Consider the following 19,410-nt stretch of genomic DNA (forward strand, 5'->3'; position numbering starts at 1 on the left):
TCCTTGTGACCATGTTTTGTTTTCCTGAAGTTGTTCTGCATATGGGCAGTACAGTGGCACAGCAGGTAGTATCACTGTCACATAGCTCCAGGGTTCCGGGGTTGTGGGTTGGAGCCCTGCTCCAGGCGACTGTCTGTGAGGAGTTCAGTGTGTTCTCCCTGCATATGCATGAGTTTCCTCTGGATGCTCGTTTCCACCCACGGTCCAGAAACACACGTCGGTTGGTGGGATTGGCTATGCAAAAGTGTCCATAGATGTGAGTGAATGTGTGGGTGTGTCACCCTGCAAAGGACTGTCTTCAGGGTGTGTTCCCACCTTGCGCCCAGTGATTCCAGGTAGGTTACTCTGAACTGGATAAGCGATTACAGACAATGAATGAATGGATATTATACATTCCATGGCATCCAATCCAAATCCCTCGCCATGAAACTGCTGCTGTCAGAAGTCTCTTTAGTATGGAGAAGAGGAGTTCTGGGCTTTCTCTGCTAATCTCTCTTCAGGTTGATCCAGGTTAATCCAGCTGCCGAACAAACACAGTTGTTGCACTACAGCATAGGGTATGGCATAGGGTTCACTTCTATATGGAACCTATGCCTTGCCTACCGCATAAATTTGACGAAAAAACAAAAATTGTCCTTTTGGCAGGTACTATGATCAGATGCCACTGAATAGTGTAGTATAGAGTAATAAGGAAGTTGGATGGCCATCCTATACTCCCAGAGACAATGAGGCTTAGATAGGGCCAGCAAATAGTTTCAGCCTGTGTAAAACAGAGTACAGCACGCTCATAAAGAATAAATAATGATTTGCTCCAGTGCCAACTAGACATTTCCTGAGGGTGCCACCATTCCTCCACCATTCCAGATGTTTATCGCATTTATTTCTATGGTGACCTGTACAGTGCACACAAGAACATCTCCACAAACAAAGTCTTGATGAAGATGGTCGCACTTATACAGATCTTTTCTGGACCTCCAAAGTGCTTTACATTCTTTGGAACTTTAGGGAGACTTTAAGACCATGTCTCATCCAAAGGACAGGGCCTAGAAGTTCTCCCATCCAAGTCCTTCTCCAATCCAAACCCTGCAGTGGATTTGCTTGTTCTGGCTTTCTGGGGCTATGCCTGCTGGCTGAACTGGACTGGAGCTGAGCAAGTACTGATTAATCTCCACTCTCCAGCTTTCTGTGATTCAGTCTTCATAATCAGCAAATGGTTTTTCATTTGTGACCAGACTCCACTCCAAAGTGGCCAAATGGGAGCATTTGTTTAGCCTGTCTGAGAGCACCAATTTAGCCAAACCTATTGGACTACAATTATGAAAACTGCCTTGATTGTTGGACAAATTGAGCATGTCTGTTTCTTTTTTTTTTCCTCATTTTACTTTCATTCATCCCCCACAGTCTCTGAGCACTTCTTATCCTCTTATGACATCGATTGCACCCCACAAGTCAAAGGAGAAGTGGTCCAATGTATGGGCTCCTTCCAGGACGGAGTGGCTGAGAAATGTGTGGACTACTTCCAGAGATATCGCCGCTCCACCCATGTCACGCCCAAATCCTACCTGTCCTTCATCCAAGGCTACAAGGCCATCTACAAGGAAAAGCACTTAGAAGTTCAGACCCTCGCCAACAGGTACACAAGACCACCAGCACTTAAACAGCATTAATTGTTTAATCAGTAAATCCTCCTCTCCATTTAACAGGCTACCGCCTCTGTTAATGTGTACGGTTTAAAGTGCCCTCTGGTGGAGAGCAGAGTTCAGATATGCCTTTTCAGTTCAGAGATGTGCAGTATTTAAATGAGAATGAGTAATGTTACAAAAGCTAATTTGCTTATCCCAATTTACTAACTGAGTTTCAAAACTTGTTGATTAAAATATTCATGCCCTTTCCTAAATCTGAAATCTTCACGTACCAGTGACTAATGCTCCCTAATCTTAAAAGATTTATATACAAGTAATATTTTTGTGGCTATACTATTTTTGCAATGTTTTACATTTGAAATAAACTTTGAAAACAACAGATCCATACCCCTAACTAGAAGAAATTCAGAAACCTGAAAAGATGGAGAGGCTAAACTCAATCCTGGAGGAACAGTGTGGCCTTACCCTTAAGGGAGTTAGTGCCTGGCACCATACAGGAACCAAAAGCGCAATCCTGGCACAGCCATCAGTTTGCCAGAGGTGGGAGACCAAGTGGGTGTCCTCTGCATTGTGAACCAGTGTCCTAACAGCTGGGCAAACATGGCTTGTTTCCCAACTCATGCAAATTAATGGCTGTGCCAGGTTTGCTTTCTTTGTTCCCCCACAATGCCAGGCATTCCCTCACTAAAGGGCAGGGCCTTCCTGTTCCTCCAGGTTGGAGTATCTCCTCAGCAGCTTACCCCCTTAAGGGTTTCTGACTTTCAGAGCTCCTTAGGGTCCAGGTCACTGGATATGTGGTCATGCCAGCAGACATTTAATATACTTTAACAGGCTTAAACTAACTCTTACTGTGTAGCTACACAATAAAATCACAGCTGCTGCCGGAACCCTCACGTGTTTTTTTTTTTTTCAGTTGAAGCAATCTAATTATATTTAGCAGGAAGCAAGACAGTCTCAAGAATACAGCTAGGGCAGCTTCAGCTTGCTTCTGCGTCATACTCTGACTTGTCCAGGTCTTAGAATAGAAGGTACTGTACTGGAACATTTCTCAAGGGCTTTGTAATCATGTGTCTGTACATGGCAGGATGAATACAGGCCTGGAGAAGCTGAAAGAAGCCTCTGAGTCCGTTGCTGCTCTGAGTAAAGAGCTGGAAGTGAAAGAGAAAGAGCTGAAGGTTGCCAATGAGAAGGCAGACATGGTACGTATGTGTGTGTTGCGTGGCCTGAGGGGGTTGATTGGGGTTGATTCACCCACCTAAACAAGGCATTTTACTCAGCAGTGTTTCAGAAATAGCCCCTTCTATGCTCCATCAATGTGAAGTGACATGATTTGCCTCCCCATTGGCAATAGTCAAACCAATCACGGAACTGGATAATGGAAAGAAAAGATACTTTTTTACGTCTAATGAGTTCTAACAAATACATTAGCTGAAGAAAGCTTTGTGTCCGCTGGCCAACCGCTGTGCTTGTAAACATTGGATCATTATATTTTCAACTGGAAATGGCAGAGTGCCACCTTCCAATACTTAAAAACCTGGTGGTCATCATCAGAGGCAGAAAACCTACCCTGTGGTCCATTAGACAGAGACAGCTACCCCCCCCCCCCCACCACGGCCTACTATCTACACCCTCATCCACATCAGGGTGATTTCACTTCGTCTCTCTTTCTGCCAGGGTTGCTGCAGCCAAGGCAAATAGATGCTCTGAAATACTGTACATGATCAGAAATGATTTCACAAAAAAGGCCTTAACAACCTTCATTAGAGAAGGGTACAGTGCAGCAGGAGTAAGTCTGACATTAGTGCCTCAGCATCCTGGTTTGCCCTACAAAGAAACGAGAGATTTCTTGCGGTTAACCTTCCTGTAACAAATCAAACCTGAAACACACACATTGAATGACATCATGTTGTTGATATTTGTGGTGAGTTATGTGCCACTACAGGCTCTTTCTGGCTCTTCCTGTCAGTGTCCTTCAGCACATGTCTCACATTCGGACGATGCTGGCAGGTAATTAGCGCCGGAGTCAGGGAGGCAGCCTCAGGTCGAAGTTCTTGTTTTTCCTTGCCAGAGATGCAGGGCACAGTTAGTGGCATGGCTTTAACCCTTCAGGGTTTCCCACCTCAATCTTGCTGTGGGTTATTAAAGTGTAGTTTGAGTATACGTTACCTACTCCAACTGAAAATAGCTTACTTTTAAAGATTAGTCACGTTTAAAGCAATGGATAAGGAAAAAGTCCTCTGGTCTGAAATTTACCAGTGAGGAATGGAATAGAGGAAACTGATGTATGATCTGGAGTGGGCATCATCACATGACAGATCTCAGTCCAGACCTTGACAGTGGATCCATGACCAATTTGTAATAAATGAATTGGCATAAATAATTACGTTGATAAAGTGTTATTTCAGACAGTTGTGGCAATAAACGACTGGCACAACTAACCCACTGTAGCAGCAGGACCTCATTAAATTCTAACTGAATTCCCCTGATCTAGAGTCTGTAATTATACCCGCAGGGTGAGGTTATCAAGTGGGTAGTTTATAAGGTATTCAGTAAGTGGTAGTATATACTTGGACTTCCCAGGAGAGTAAAGGGCAAGAGTATATGTTGGTAGTGTTGGCATGCACATGTTTTTGTTCGTGCACCTGTGTCCAGCAGCTTCGACTGTGTGAAGGGGAAGGGGAGCATGGGCTTTGAGTTTGCTGCAGGCTTGAAGATGCTGCAGGCAAACTGAACATCAGTCTCTTCCTCTGAAGATGTCAGGATGATAAATTTATAAGCTCTTCCTTATCGTCAGATGATGAGTGTATACACCTACAGGGTTTACTGCATTAAAGCATTCTATTCTTTCTGTCACAGGTGCTGAAGGAGGTCACGGTGAAAGCTCAGGCGGCAGAAAAAGTCAAAGTCGAGGTGCAAAAAGTCAAGGACAAAGCCCAAGCAATTGTGGACAGCATTTCTGCCGACAAGGCCATCGCAGAGGAGAAGCTGGAGGCGGCCAAACCAGCACTGGAGGAGGCAGAGGCAGCGCTGAAGGTTGGATTAAGTACTGGGGCCATTAGGCAGTGTCTAGGGCTCTTGTGTTTTAACGATATGATTCGGAGAGGTTGACAGGGTGTTGAGCTGTCCAATAACATTGAATTAGCTGCAGTTTAAAATGGTGTGGTGATGCTAGCTTGTCTTTCTGGGTCCAAATACTGCTATTATGCAACCAGTAGAGCAAAATCTGTCTACCCAGTTTTAGTCATTGCCCATTTTACTTTCTTAATAAGTCTAATTTCTTGATAATCACAGATTTTCAAAATCTGGAAAAGCAAAGACAAGTTCATACTTCCTAGACACATGAAGCCATCCATTGCTTCCTTTGAAACTGCTACCAGCCCAAGACCTTGCTCAACACGCTTGGAGGAGAATGCTAACTTTTTTTCTTTATGTCAGCTAGCACACATGCATTGGCTAGCAGCATGTGGGGAGTGATGTGGGGCCAAGAGAGGAGCGAGCATCCTACTCAGTCAGAGAGAGTGTGATCAGCTGTGTTCTTTTTGACTCCTGGCCTCAGATGGTGTGTGACTGAAGAACAAACTAGTCTCTTAATTTCAAGGCCAAACTTTTAGATAATGACCACCATTTCCGGAAAAGTTGAGGTGGAATTTTTGTAAAATGCAATAATAAACAAAATCTGTAATGTTTTGTTTATTTTTAAATGCTTTTTTAACTTAAAATCAAAGAGAAAAAATAATTCCATTATTTTCACTGAACTACTGACTTTTATTTTGTAAATATAAACAAATTTAGAATTTGACACCTGCAACACACTCCAAAATATTTTTGGGACAGATTCAAAATAAGTGTGAAAGGTTTATAGAAGTTTCTAGGTTTTTAAGATATTAGGCATTTAATAATAAACATTCCCTAATAAAAGGTGAATGGTAAGAAGCAGTGGGATCATGATTTGGGGAAAAAAGGCTCACACGTCATGTGATGATTGAGTTTGTGGCTCATCCCTTTGTGCCAAAGTCTGTGAAAGAACTGTCAGTCATTTTAAAAACATTTGAATTATTCAGTGGCAGATTTCAGTATATTTCACCACTGACTGTACACAGCACTGTAAAAAGACTGAGGTAACCCAGAGAAATCTCTCAGTGTACGGTGACACTGTTGAAGAGCATGACCTTGGTGTCAATTATAAACGTGTTTATTTTTACAAAAAGCTATCAAGTTGTTCAGTGAAAGGTAGAAACCATGTTCGTGTGTGTGCTTTTGCAATTTAGAGCTTCAAGAGAACCAACAAACCCCAGATCCTTGTTCTTATAGCATTTTACAAACTGTTCCAACATTTCCCAAAAAAATCGTGTTAATATTTTATATAGATATGGGTTCTGCCAGTGGAACTTTGTCTTGGGATGTTCAACAACAAACAACTGAACATATAACTGACAACAACAATTATGCTTAGAGTTGTTAGACATAGTGACCACAAGTTCCCTTGTATTTGACCCTCTGAGGGGGTCAGCATGCTCCAGATTTTCCTGTTCCAGACTCTCAGATGTTCTTACAGACTAGGGTGACCAGACGTTCTCTTTTCCCCGGACACGTCTTCCTTTTTAGACTTAAAAAAATATCTGGGCGGAATTTCACAAACGTCCAGGATTTTGTTTTTCTAGAACTTACGTAGAATTTCAAGAAGCGTTTTGTTCACAAACTAGTCCCGCCCTCCCCTACTCCGATTGGTTCACTTCAGTGAGAAGGGAGCGTGGTGAAGTAGCCTAAAATCTTCTGATTGGACGGTCTGACTGTAGAGCTACCGTTATTGGTCGATAACCTTCTCTTTAAACATTTAATTGGTCAGTCTGCACGTCAGTAGTCCTTGTTTACGTCAGGCAAAGCTCATGTACCTACCCTCATGTAAGTAAATGTAAATGTAAGTTCTCGGATGAATTAAAAAACAAATGTCCATGTTTTGTGTAGCAAATAAAGGTGTTAAGGACTTAAAAGCACAGCATACAAGGGCAGCAAGGGCAAGAGCTCATCACTACACCCCCACCCCCACACACACACCGAGATGTGTCCTTTTTTTCTGCATCTCAGATCTGGTCACCCTATTCCAGACCGCAGTAAGGTAGTGGCTCCTGGACTCCTCCCTGTTTCCCACTGCTTATGAGTGTTTGTCTGTAAATGAAAAGAGGGGGAAAGTAAAAAATGTGGGGAACAAAAAAAGGAGAGACAGGGGTGTGTGTGTGTGTATATGATGTTTTCAGATGTTTTTTAGGGCACTTTGGTTCCTGCAGCTCCAGTGTAATTACAGGCTGCCTGGGAGGGTGTAAAAATAGAGGTGCTGATGGCAGAACCGTGTGGTGGTGGTGGTGAGGGGTTACACTGAGCAGGGGGGCTGACAGCAGCTCTCTCTACACACACACACACTGCCTCACCTCAATAAAATCCCTAGAGGCACTGTGCATTTCCCCTCCACTCTCCCTCACTCTCCCTCATTGCTCTTCATCACCACCACCGTTCAACCCCACCTGCTCTTCCTCTCGTCCCCCATATCCCCCTCCGTGCACACACACATCCTGCTCCTTACTTAAATTCCCCCACTTTACCCTCATTTATCTCCAGCAAAACCTCTCAGGTTCCATAAGTAGGGCAGTATTCTAATATTTTTTTAATTGGATTTTTAAATCCAACCATGCACACAACAGAATTAGCCCAGTTTCACAGCAAATAGTGCATTAATAATGCATTACAATGTACAAGTGTCATACTTCAATACAAATCAATCATTCATTCATTCATTCACCTTCTGTAACCACTTCATCCTGTTCATTGTCCCAGTGGGTCCAGAGCCTGCCTGGAATCACTGGGTGCAAGGCAGAAACACACCCTGGACAGGTAACCTGTCCATGCAATACTCACTCATCCAGTCACACACTCACACCAGTGGAAAATTTCACACACACACACACACTTGTATGAGTGACAGAGGTAAGCGTGTGATACCCTGGAAGGTTCAGGGTGTGATTAATGGGCAACAAAGTGGTTAAAGATGTGGCAAACCAACTATTCTGAATATATTCACTTGCAATTATACTCCTATTTTATATTAAAAATGTTATAATACGGATTACTGTGTTATTGTTACAGCTCTTGTGTGTGATAGCATTTGTACATGGGGTTCTGTAATTCCTTAATGGTCCATTTCACTTTTGTAAACCTCTGAAACCTAATAATCATGATGCAGATAATGTAGCGTGAATATGAAGTATTATTTTTCTATTTGTGCCACGTAGCCTGGCCCTAGCTCTCCTCCTTAGACATATGATGCCATCCACACCGTGCTAATAAAACACAGAAAGAGGTATGAACTGGTTGAGTTAGGCTAATGACATCATGCTAAGTGGTTCACACTAGGCTATTAGCCATGTTAGCACCTTGTGGCAAAGAGCTCCTTTAACTATATCCTCACTCTTCTGTCCATACCGCTCTCCAGGCTTTGGTTCTTAAAGGTGTATTCATTCAAACAGTGCTGGCATATATTAGAAATGTGTACATTTAGAATCGGCATTTATAAACTCAATTTTTCAAATAAGAACCGGCTACCTTTCAGTAGCTAGCTGCATTAGCGTCTTTGGGTAAAGCATATATTCTACTTTTTCCTAACACTGATTTCTCTGTAGGTATTTTCCTTAAAGTTGTAGTATTCAAATAAAACTCAGTGATTCAAAATGCTATGCCCTTTCAGCAAATGTCCAAACGTCAGGATTTGTCTTTGGTCGTATACTGGCGCTTCACATTGCAGCGCTTGATTAATGTTATACTATAAGACCCACTGGTTTACAACTGGTTGCAGAAAATATGACCACAACCTGCTCCGTCAATTCATCTTAAAACGCTGACTCTCCCGTCCCTCTCACTTTCTCTCTCTAGTGCAGTCCTCACTCTCACATCCCTCTCTCTCCCACACTTTGAAAACGATAGCACTTCAAGAACGTTATTATTTATTTGTAGTTACTGATTACACAGTTGCTCATGGCTCTAGATAAAAATGTTTGTCAGCCCAGGTCTTTAACCCATCAGCCATTTGCTGATGCTCTGTACCAGAGGTATTCAGACTGTGGGGTGTTTGCCTCTGATTTTCATTCGCTGATATTTTCTCATTTTCCACAATCTCATTCAGTAACAATGTTTATGTTCATTATAACGATTTTACATCACATTACTGTGAGTTGAGAAATGTAACACCTATTTTGCTGCTGATGAACCCCTGGAAGAGGAGAGTAAGCCCCAACCCCCTCCCCCCAAAGTTCTCAAAAAACTGGAAAGGGGGTTTTTATTCATCGACAGATACTAGCTAGCTCCTTCCCGAGGTCTCCACTCTCATCTCAAAGCAGAAAGCTGGAATTCCTCTTAACCTCCATTCATGTACAGCACTCTATCAGCCACAGATCTATCCAAAAGTTTGCTGCCGCATTCACAATCGGTTGTAAATCTAAATAAATCAGATTCTTGAGAAATAAGTTCTTATTGAGTTACTATTTAAACCATAATTTTCTTCTCCCTGGTGGGAATGGGATTTCATGCCAAAGGCACCCTGAATTAGGGGCTTGCATCGTGTCAGTCTTTCGTTAATTAGGATGTTCGCCTGGGTTCATTTGCATAGAAGTTTATAGTTGATAACCTACTAAATTGGCAGCGTGTCAGTAGACTGTTGGTAATTAGCGCCTCTTGTAGTAAATCTACCCCATAGTGCTGCTACCCCCCACTACACTCTACTTTCCCCCTGACTATTCTTCATTTTGAAGTGCTCTCTGTGCTTCTGGAATAGAGAGTTTTATTAGCAGTTTTCTGCTTCTGTACCACTGTTACCCCTTGATCCAGCTCAAACGCAGCCTCATATACAGGTGTTTTATTCTACCCTGCGATCCAGCACATTCACCAAAGCTGTATTCAATCAAGTCCAAATTCCACATGGCTGTTTATGATAGAACATCAATATCCCTCGATATCCGCTAACCCTGTATCAGACCGTCCTCTGAGAGTGCGGTGCGATAGAGCAGATTCTGAATGCCACAGCATGCCTTTCCAGGATTATCTGTAAAGATAATCCATCAAGGTGCTCAGAGTGTGTCTCAAACACACCCTCCAGGCATGATGCTGCTGTCTGAGGGGGATCGGTTTTGTCAGAGGACCCTCCTCCTCAGCCTCATGCATCTACTTTGTCAACAAGATGATAGACGGTCTTCTCTCTAACTCTGATTGTCTCTAACGCTCTCTCGTTTTTTTCCCTTCAGACGATCAAGCCGTCAGACATCGCCACGGTGCGCACCCTGGGCCGACCTCCTCACCTGATCATGCGGATCATGGACTGCGTTCTTCTGCTCTTCCTGCGGAGGCTGAACCCAGTGAAGATGGATCCTGAAAAGAACTGCGCTACACCTTCCTGGCAAGAGTCGCTCAAGCTCATGACAGCCGGCAACTTCCTGGGCAGCCTTCAGGTAGCGCCTCGGCTTCTGTTGTCCAAGAGTAACAATGACTGAGAGGTGGTCGACACTGTAAATGGCCTATGATCAGCACCTTTTCTTCTACAAACATCTACCTCACTCAGTGGCCACTTTACGAGCTGCTCCTGCCTTACAAGACTGGCCACTCCTAGCTTGATTCCCCGTAATTTCCTAAAGTCAGGGATGTTCATGATGTTCACAATTTTAATACACTTCAGTACACATTAAAACAATTTAGAGAATGTCTCATCAATTTTCAGGCTCTCTGGATTGTTCGAGTGCTAGGAAAAGGTCTGGTGTTTGTCGTAAATAGTGAAATAAAAACTTCCAGACAAGTGAAACTTCAAACACGAACAAGCTGCAGTCGGCTTCTTACTCAAACAAACCATTCCACCTTAAATGATGCAAAACAAAGCAAAGTTAGGCCTCGCAGTGCCTTACATGGCTTTGGAGGGCAGAGCATGCAAGAGGGCAGAATGAAAACAGCAAGGGGTATTTGTTTTGCTGTGAGAACAGTGGTTCTAAAAAAAACGTCTAGGTGGTTTTTAAGTGTTTTTAAAGAACTAAAAATATAATAAATAGCTTGTTGTTCAGAGTATCTATATGAAGTTTATATTTTCATGCAAATGTGAAGCTTGCTCAAAAATGATCACCTGGAACAAACCAAAGCTATTTCAAATCACACAAAAACCAAACGGAGACCAAAATATGGACCAAAATGTTTTAAAACAGAATTTAATTGATTGATATAATCTGCCAAAAAGCTCAGGAGTAGTTTATAGTTTTTGGCTCAGTAAATGCACAAACACTCCACTCAGACCTGACTCAGACCTCCTCATCGGGGGACTTTAACTGTTAGTGCCAAATAATTGTTGACCCCTCTCAGTGTGCAGTGTATCATTTTGGCTCATATAGTTGAAGGACTTTAAACAGACCTGTTTTAATTTTCTATTAAGTGTTTACATAACATCCATTATGGGGCGGCACGGTGGTGTAGCAGGTAGGTATCGAATTCACACAGCTCCAGGGACCTGGAGGTTGTGGGTTTGAGTCCCGCTCCGGGTGACTGTCTGTAAGGAGTGTGGTGCGTTCTCCCTGTGTCTGCGTGGGTTCCTCCGGGTGACTGTGAGGAGTGTGGTGTGTTCTCACTGTGTCTGCGTGGGTTTCCTCCGGGTGACTGTCTGTGAGGAGTGTGGTGTGTTCTCTCTGTGTCTGCGTGGGTTTCCTCCGGGTGACTGTCTGTGAGGAGTGTGGTGTGTTCTCACTGTGTCTGCGTGTGTTTCCTCCGGGTGACTGTCTGTGAGGAGTGTGGTGTGTTCTCCCTGTGTCTGTGTGGGTTTCCTCCGGGTGACTGTCTGTGAGGAGTGTGGTGTGTTCTCCCTGTGTCTGCGTGGGTTTCCTCCGGGTGACAGTCTGTGAGGAGTGTGGTGTGTTCTCTGTGTCTGCGTGGGTTTCCTCCGGGTGACTGCCTGTGAGGAGTGTGGTGTGTTCTCCCTGTGTCTGCGTGGGTTTCCTCCGGGTGACAGTCTGTGAGGAGTGTGGTGTGTTCTCCCTGTGTCTGCGTGGGTTTCCTCCGGGTGACAGTCTGTGAGGAGTGTGGTGTGTTCTCTCTGTGTCTGCGTGGGTTTCCTCCGGGTGCTCTGGTTTCCTCCCACACTCCAAAAACACACGTTGGTAGGTGGATCGGAGACTCAAAAGTGTCCGTAGGTGTGAGTGATTGTGTTGCCCTGTTAAGGACTGGCACCCCCTCCAGGGTGAATGAATGAGTGATAAAGACAGCTGGAGGTTGTGTGATACAGCGCTGTACAGTAAAATACCAGTTCATTGAGAGTCGCTTATTTTTCTGGTGCTTTGAACAGATCACACACGAAACATTATCTCTGGTCAGCGAGTGTGAGATATTGTTCTGTAGTGCATGCTCAGTTTAGGACCCTGATCTGTTCAGACTGATGCCGGACATATGCCACATTTAAAATGACCGGCCCAACAGGAAAATCAGAGTTGGTGAGGAAATCAGATTTGGATCACATTTAGCTGCTGTGTGAACACAGAAATATCCTATGAGGCAGTGTTTCCTCTTTGACTTTTATGTTCTGTCATTTTCAGCATTTTAAAGCGAACCACTAAATGAGCTACACAGCTCTCTGTTTGTCAGATAAGCTCACAAATAACAAAAATAAATAAATAAATAAATAAAACAATTTTAAAAAAGCAGGCAAGTGCTGACAGACCCTCATCGCGGCGCACATTCAATTCGGATATGAGATAAGCTGTTAGATAAATCTGCCGCCCCAATTGGTTTAGTTCATCTGGAGCAGCCACTTGAGCTTTGAGAAAAGGGCTCGTCTCCAAGGAGACAGAAAGAGAGATCTCGCTTTGCTTTATTCCCCTTGAACTAATCTGACTGTAGACTCACCAGTGTCTCCTCTCTCCCCTTCCTCTCCACTCTCTCCTCTCCCCAGCAATTCCCCAAAGACACCATCAACGAGGAGGTGGTGGAGCTTCTCCTTCCATACTTTGACATGTCCGACTACAACATAGAGACAGCCAAGCGAGTGTGTGGCAACGTGGCGGGACTCTGCTCCTGGACCAAAGCCATGGCCACCTTCTTCTCCATCAATAAGGAAGTGCTGCCTTTGAAGGTGAGCAGATCCTGCCTGCTGAATTCACCCTCATGTTCACATGATCAAACAGCCATTTTACTGTCCTGGATGTGTCAGACATTCTGTACTAAACATAGCCGTCCACATTTAGGGCACTCCCTCTGTGCAATGTATCATCGTTCATTCGGTCACTACATAGCCACTGGATTCTAAATCCAGATGAGTGTTTCAATAAAGCTGGACGTTTCCCCGCTGATAATGCACTGATTAATTAAAACCACTGAAAGCTGAATTGAATAACATTGATGATCTGGTTGCAGCAGACCCTGTCGAGGGCAGCGAGTGACCACTCAGTCCGTGAAGTTGATGTGGGCAGCCTAGAGCCTAAGAATCGGAGCCATTTTGAAAAAGGCCACATTGTGATGGTCATAATATCTTGCTCAAGGCATCTCCAAAAAAAATGCGGGTCTTGTGTGGTGTTGTGCTGTGGTCCAAAGATAGACAACTGGTGAACCAGCGACCGAGGTCATAAGTATCTGAGTGTGTCCATTAGGCTGATGTGTTTTTCTTCATACGTTTTAATGGGGACCATTAAAGTGGGCGTACACATTGGAAAACAGTTGGAAACATTGGAAAACAGTTCTGGTTCTTAATGAAACGTCTGTGACCCGATTTGGTCAAAGCCCCACATCAGTGTTCTCCCCCTGTGTAAACAGCCCCTGTTCAGAACGCCCGCTTTCAGCACCTGTTCCTTTAAATGATAACGAGCCGCTCGCTGTTCACCCCGACCCCGAGCGCACAGCAGTGAGGAGCAGAAGCTCTGGTTTTTAGCCGTTTTCGCTCTGTTCTCTCTCTTCTCCGTTCACGTTTTCTCTGTTTTTACTCAGTGCTCTTATTTCTCTGCTCTTGTTGTGTCTGTTTTGCTTCGTTTCACATTGTCTCTGAGCTCTCACATAAACGCAGGTGCAGCGCTGAGATTGGACGTACTCTAACGATTCACAAATCTCGGAACGTGATGTCAGAAGTGGGGCAGAATCACATCAGCTTGTAGCACAGAAAACTGACTGGGTGGTCTTGTCTCAGAGTGTGTGTGTTGGTGGAATCCAGATACACACATTAATTCAAGTGAATTTGCCCTAATATGTTGGCTTTAACATCCAGTTCTTTTCTGTGTGTGTAATGTTGGCCCTCCACTGCTGGACAGTAGAGCTCATACACTCTGTTAATTTGCATTTTCCCAACTTAATGAGCCAGGCTGAAAATCTACATCATAATGTTTCCCTGTGCTGTGTTTCCTGAGTGTGTTTGTGTGCAGTTAATTACTTGATGTTCTGTTTGTGAAGCCTATAATTTAAGTGCAGTCTTTTCCATTGTATACGTCTTTGAACCAGCCATAGTTGATCATGACTGAACAAAAGAAGGGGTTAAACAAAGATGAAGCATTGAAGGAATCACACGACACGTGAAAAAGAAGCAAAGATCAATGATGAGATTAATACAGACGCTTCTTTAATTTACCCGCAGTAATCGATATTATCGGTTGTTGCCCAGAGCTAGCTTTCTTTTGACGATCATCTGTTTGGAGGATGGAGTGGGGACTGGTCGGACATATTAGCCGTAACTTTAAAACACCTTCCTTTTTACTGCACTCATCGTCCATTCTCTCAGCTACACTGAGTGGATCAGACACAGCAGTGCTGCTGAAGTTTAACACTGTGTCCACTCTCTGTCCACTCTGAGACACTCCTCCCTCGTTGGTCCACCTTGTAGATGTAGAGTCAGAGACAGTAGCTCATCTGTCGCTGCACAGTGTGTGTTCGTTCACTAGTCTTTCATCAGTGACACAGGACGCTGTCAGCTGGACATTTTTAGGGGTTTAAAAACTCATACCAGAACAACACACACAAACACACCGCCCATTATCTTTACTGCAGCACTGAGAATGATCCACCCTCCAAATCATACCTGCTCTGAGGGGGTCCTGTGGGGCTCCTGACTGTTGAGGAACAGGGAGATATGGAAGTAAGATTTGAAACAGCAGGACTACACACTGTGATTGTAGAAAAACAAAGTGCTCCAGTATGGTCGGGGGAGCTGAGACACCTTATCACTGCCATATCAGTGGCACGGCTGTGCTGAAAGGTCCACCACCCACAAGACATTATCTAGACAACAGTAATTGGAAACTGAGCAATGATAAATGGAGATAGACAAGTAGTGTATGACGCACGAGCTACAGCCTGTGTTTTATGCCTGTACAGGAAAACCAAAGGAACCTTTCACAACATTGTTAGACATTCCCCTGATCAGGAACCTTCTGATTAGTGCAGAATCCACAAAGGAACAGCGATTCCTGTTTCTGCAGGAGCTGGCTGCTGACATGCAGTGAAGTGTTCCCCAAGGTTCTGCTTAATTCTGGCTGCCTTGGGCTACACAGGAACTCTTTAATTTTTGATGTCTTGTGCTGTTCCTCTCCCTCTCTTCCCCCTAGGCTAATCTGGCAGTGCAGGAGAACAAGCTGACCATCGCAAACGCGGACCTGCAGAAAGCCCAGGCAGAGCTGGACGAGAAGCAGGCGGAGTTGGACGTGGTGCAGGCTGAGTATGAGAAAGCTGTGGCTGAAAAACAGGTGAATTAACAAACTGCTTCTGTGCGGTCCACTCAGTCCTACGACAGAAACATTTCTGGACAACTCCTTCTACACTTCAGTGTGTTAGTGAATGTGTGAGTGTGTGTTGCCCTGCGATGGACTAGCGCCCCCTCCGGGTAGGCTCCAGACCCACCACATCCCTGACCTGGATAAGTGCTTACAGACAATGAATGACTGACCCATAGCTCAGTAATAGGAGGCTTTATGCCCCTCAGTGCTGTTTCAGTTTGTTGACTGACTCATGAGACTGGGATTTAAATAGAACTGCTCATTGTTCACCGTCCACTAATGGTGGCCTTATAGACCACAGCACAGTAGACCACAGTAGGAGGATGGGTTCCTTTCAAGGTTTCGGCCTGCTCCTTTGAGGGAGTTGAATTGGTGGTGCCCACATAGAGCAAGGACCCCCGAAATCTGTAAAGCTGCTTTCAGGCATTCATTCATTCATTCATTATCTGTAACCCTTATCCAGTTCAGGGTCACGGTGGGTCCAGAGCCTACCTGGAATCATTGGGCGCAAGGCAGGAACACACCCTGGAGGGGGCGCCAGTCCTTCACAGGGCAACACACACAAACTCACACATTCACTCACACACTCACCTACGGACACTTTTGAGTCGCGAATCCACCTACCAATGTGTGTTTTTGGACTGTGGGAGGAAACCAAGGCACCCGGAGGAAACCCATGCGGACACGGGGAGAACACACCACACTCCTCACAGACAGTCACCCGGAGGAAACCCATGCAGACACAGAGAGAACACACCACACTCCTCACAGACAGTCACCCGGAGGAAACCCACGCAGACACAGAGAGAACACACCACACTCCTCACAGACAGTCACCCGGAGCGGGAATTGAACCCACAACCTCCAGGTCCCTGGAGCTGTGTGACTGCGACACCTACCTGCTGCACCACCGTGGATTTGTAAAAAGTGCTGTATGAATTATGTAAATCTGAATTAAATTAGTACAAGGTGGGACATAATCCTCTGATCACGTTGGGTGTCTACAGATATCTGATGTACGAACATATTAAACATAATCATTGGGCTTAAACTGACTGGATGACTCTTAATGTTTATCCATCCCTGCTCTCTTCTGTATTTCAAAGCACTATGTGTCTGTGCTGTGTTTTTAACAAAAGCCGTGAATCAGCTCTAACTGCCAAGCATTAATTTGCATTTTTGCATAAAAATGACCATGATCAGCCATCGTGCAAGTGATTCCACAATCATCCGGTTAATGAAGCACTGCATTTTCACTGCGTGTTCCTTCACAAATTTGACAAGTGCTAAAAATAGAGCAAAGTGTCCTCCAATGTTCCCATTCACAAAATGTAATCAGCCGTATTAGCATCTTATCCATTAGCTGGTAATTGTGTGATTAGCAGCCGCTGACTGACTGGTCTCCCGGTGTTGATTTAGATTAAGGGTGTTTGCACTGCTGGGAAAAGGAGTTGATTTCAGTGTCTGAGCAAACACCAGATTTAAAATGGCATCGCACTGCAGTTCGTAAATCTCTGGGATTGATCCTCCCACTTAACGCTGGTGATTGAAATCATTAAGCCACTTTTAAAACTGTTTTTAAATACCTTTCTCTTTTGTACTTATTTACTTTCTCTGATAGATGTTCCTGGAGGATGCAGAACGTTGCAGACACAAGATGCAGACAGCGTCCAGTCTGATCAGTGGCCTGGCCGGAGAGAAGGCTCGCTGGACTGAGCAAAGCAAGGAGTTTGCTGCACAGACCAAGAGACTCGTTGGTACGTTCATCATTGAGCACCTCACGCACTTTTTGCATTCCAGCTGGGGCTTCTTGTCCTTAAGGAATACTGAACTGAATCAAACACACGTTTATGCATGTACCCAAGGGTGTATCTCTGGGTTAGAACAATGGAGGGGTTCTTCTGTAGGAAGCAAACAGCAGAATCTCTGGATCCAGGCCTCGTGCCACAATAAACTCAAACTCAGAAGGGGAATGGACTCCTCAGGTGATTAGAACAGGGTGGAACTTTACCGAGGAAATGTCTTTTGCCCTGCGGAAACCTTTTGTGCAATCTCGAGAGACAACCATCAGCTCTACAGGGGTATGATGTAGTCCAGTTTTGTTCCATTCGTGGTGCAGCTCAGACCGTCCGGTTCACGGTTCACGTCCCACCCCTGGTGAGTTGATGGTTCTCTCCTGAAATTGATGTCAGTCTCTAAAGATTGCTTGTCTGGGTTGCGCAGGGTGTGAGTTTACCTCACCAGAGTGTTCCCTTCCCCTTCTGAGTTTCAGTGCTCCTTCAAGGCACAGGGGAACCAGCCCATGCACTGCATGTCTGACACATTATGTCTGAAAGTGCTGACATAAACATGAAACAAGAGTTACAAAAGTTTATCATGAGAATTACAGCTATGATGACTGAAATGTTACGTGGCCAGAAATACAATTGCAGCTGGGTTTGAATAATATCAGGTCCACAGCATTTACAACCAGTGGCTCAGGTAAAAGTGGGTCCAGTTTACAGGGCGGTTTACTCTCTTGTTACTGACCCTGTTTAAATCAGTTTGAACCTGTTTGCATCGGTTTGGCCCTGTTAGAATCTGTTTGAATCTGTTTGGCCTTGTTTGAATCTGTTTGAACCGGTTTGGCTCTGTTAGAATCTGTTTGCATCGGTTTGGCCCTGTTAGAATCTGTTTGAACCGGTTTGGCCCCGTTTGACCCTGTTTTGAATCTGTTTGAACCGGTTTGGCCCTGTTAGAATCTGTTTGCATCGGTTTGGCCCTGTTAGAATCTGTTTGAACCGGTTTGGCCCCGTTTGACCCTGTTTTGAATCTGTTTGAACCGGTTTGGCCCCGTTTGACCCTGTTTTGAATCTGTTTGAACCTGTTTGGCCCTGTTTGAATCTGTTTTGAACCTGTTTTGAACCTGTTTGAATATGTTTGGCCTTGTTTGAATCTGTTTGGCCTTGTTTGAATCTGTTTGAATCTGTTTTGAACCTGTTTGGCCTTTTTTGAATCTGTTTGACCTTGTTTGAATCTGTTTGAACCGGTTTGGCCCCGTTGGGCCCCGTTTGACCCTGTTTTGACTCTGTTTTGAATCTGTTGGGCCTTGATTGAATCAGTTTGAACCGGTTTGACCCTGTTTGACCTTGTTTGAATCAGTTTGACCTTGTTTGAATCTGTTTGGCCCTGTTTGAATCTGTTTGAACCTGTTTGAATCTGTTTGGCCTTGTTTGAATCTGTTTGAATCTGTTTGGCCTTGTTTGAACCTGTTTGAATCTGTTTGACCTTGTTTGAATCTGTTTGACCCTGTTTGAATCTGTTTAAATCTGTTTGGCCCTGTTTGAATCTGTTTGACCTTATTTGAATCTGTTTGAACCGGTTTGGCCCCTGTTTGGCCCCTGTTTGAATCAGTTTGAATCTGTTTGGCCCTGTTTCCTCTGTATGACCCTGTTTGAATCTGTTGGAATCTGTTTGAACCTGTTTGGCCTTGATTGAAGCAGTTTGAACCTGTTTGGCCTTGATTGAATCAGTTTGAACCTGTTTGGCCCTGTTTGAATCTGTTTGAACCTGTTTAAATCTCTTTGGCCCTGTTTGAATCTGTTTGAACCTGTTTGGCCTTGTTTGGCCCTGTTTGAATCTGTTTTGAACCTGTTTGAACCGGTTGGCCCCGTTTTGACTCTGTTTTGAATCTGTTGGGCCCTGTTTGAATCTGTTTGAACCTGTTTGGCCTTGATTGAATCAGTTTGAACCGGTTTGACCCTGTTTGACCCTGTTTGAATCAGTTTGGCCTTGTTTGAATCTATTTGAACCTGTTTGGCCCCGTTTGGCCAGTTTGATTCAAACAAGGTCAACCTGTTTGACCCTGTTTGAATCTGTTGGACCAGTGGTCACGCTTCTGATTCAGAAACTTCCAAAAATACAGTCAGAATATTCTGAGGTTCTCTCTCAGCATCTAAACATTCTCTATAATAGATTTAGTCAGTATTCAGAGTCTTTTGTACACTGTCAGAGCAGGACAGTGGCTTCAT

At 44.3% G+C, this 19,410-nt stretch overlaps 1 protein-coding gene across 1 annotated transcript in view; it reads left to right on the top strand.

The window, feature by feature from the left end:
* The window catches only part of dnah5 (dynein, axonemal, heavy chain 5), a 165,947-nt gene that overhangs the window by 109,842 nt on the left and 36,695 nt on the right, over nucleotides 1–19,410 (top strand). Inside the window, exons 57-63 of the mRNA XM_066683026.1 lie at nucleotides 1,402–1,633; nucleotides 2,728–2,842; nucleotides 4,500–4,676; nucleotides 9,929–10,132; nucleotides 12,601–12,780; nucleotides 15,233–15,370; nucleotides 17,022–17,157. Of these exons, the coding sequence (XP_066539123.1) occupies nucleotides 1,402–1,633; nucleotides 2,728–2,842; nucleotides 4,500–4,676; nucleotides 9,929–10,132; nucleotides 12,601–12,780; nucleotides 15,233–15,370; nucleotides 17,022–17,157 (1,182 nt within the window). The remainder of the gene's footprint in view (nucleotides 1–1,401; nucleotides 1,634–2,727; nucleotides 2,843–4,499; nucleotides 4,677–9,928; nucleotides 10,133–12,600; nucleotides 12,781–15,232; nucleotides 15,371–17,021; nucleotides 17,158–19,410) is intronic.

Source organism: Hoplias malabaricus, chromosome 10 (genome assembly GCF_029633855.1).
Source record: "Hoplias malabaricus isolate fHopMal1 chromosome 10, fHopMal1.hap1, whole genome shotgun sequence".
Lineage (NCBI taxonomy): Eukaryota > Metazoa > Chordata > Actinopteri > Characiformes > Erythrinidae > Hoplias > Hoplias malabaricus.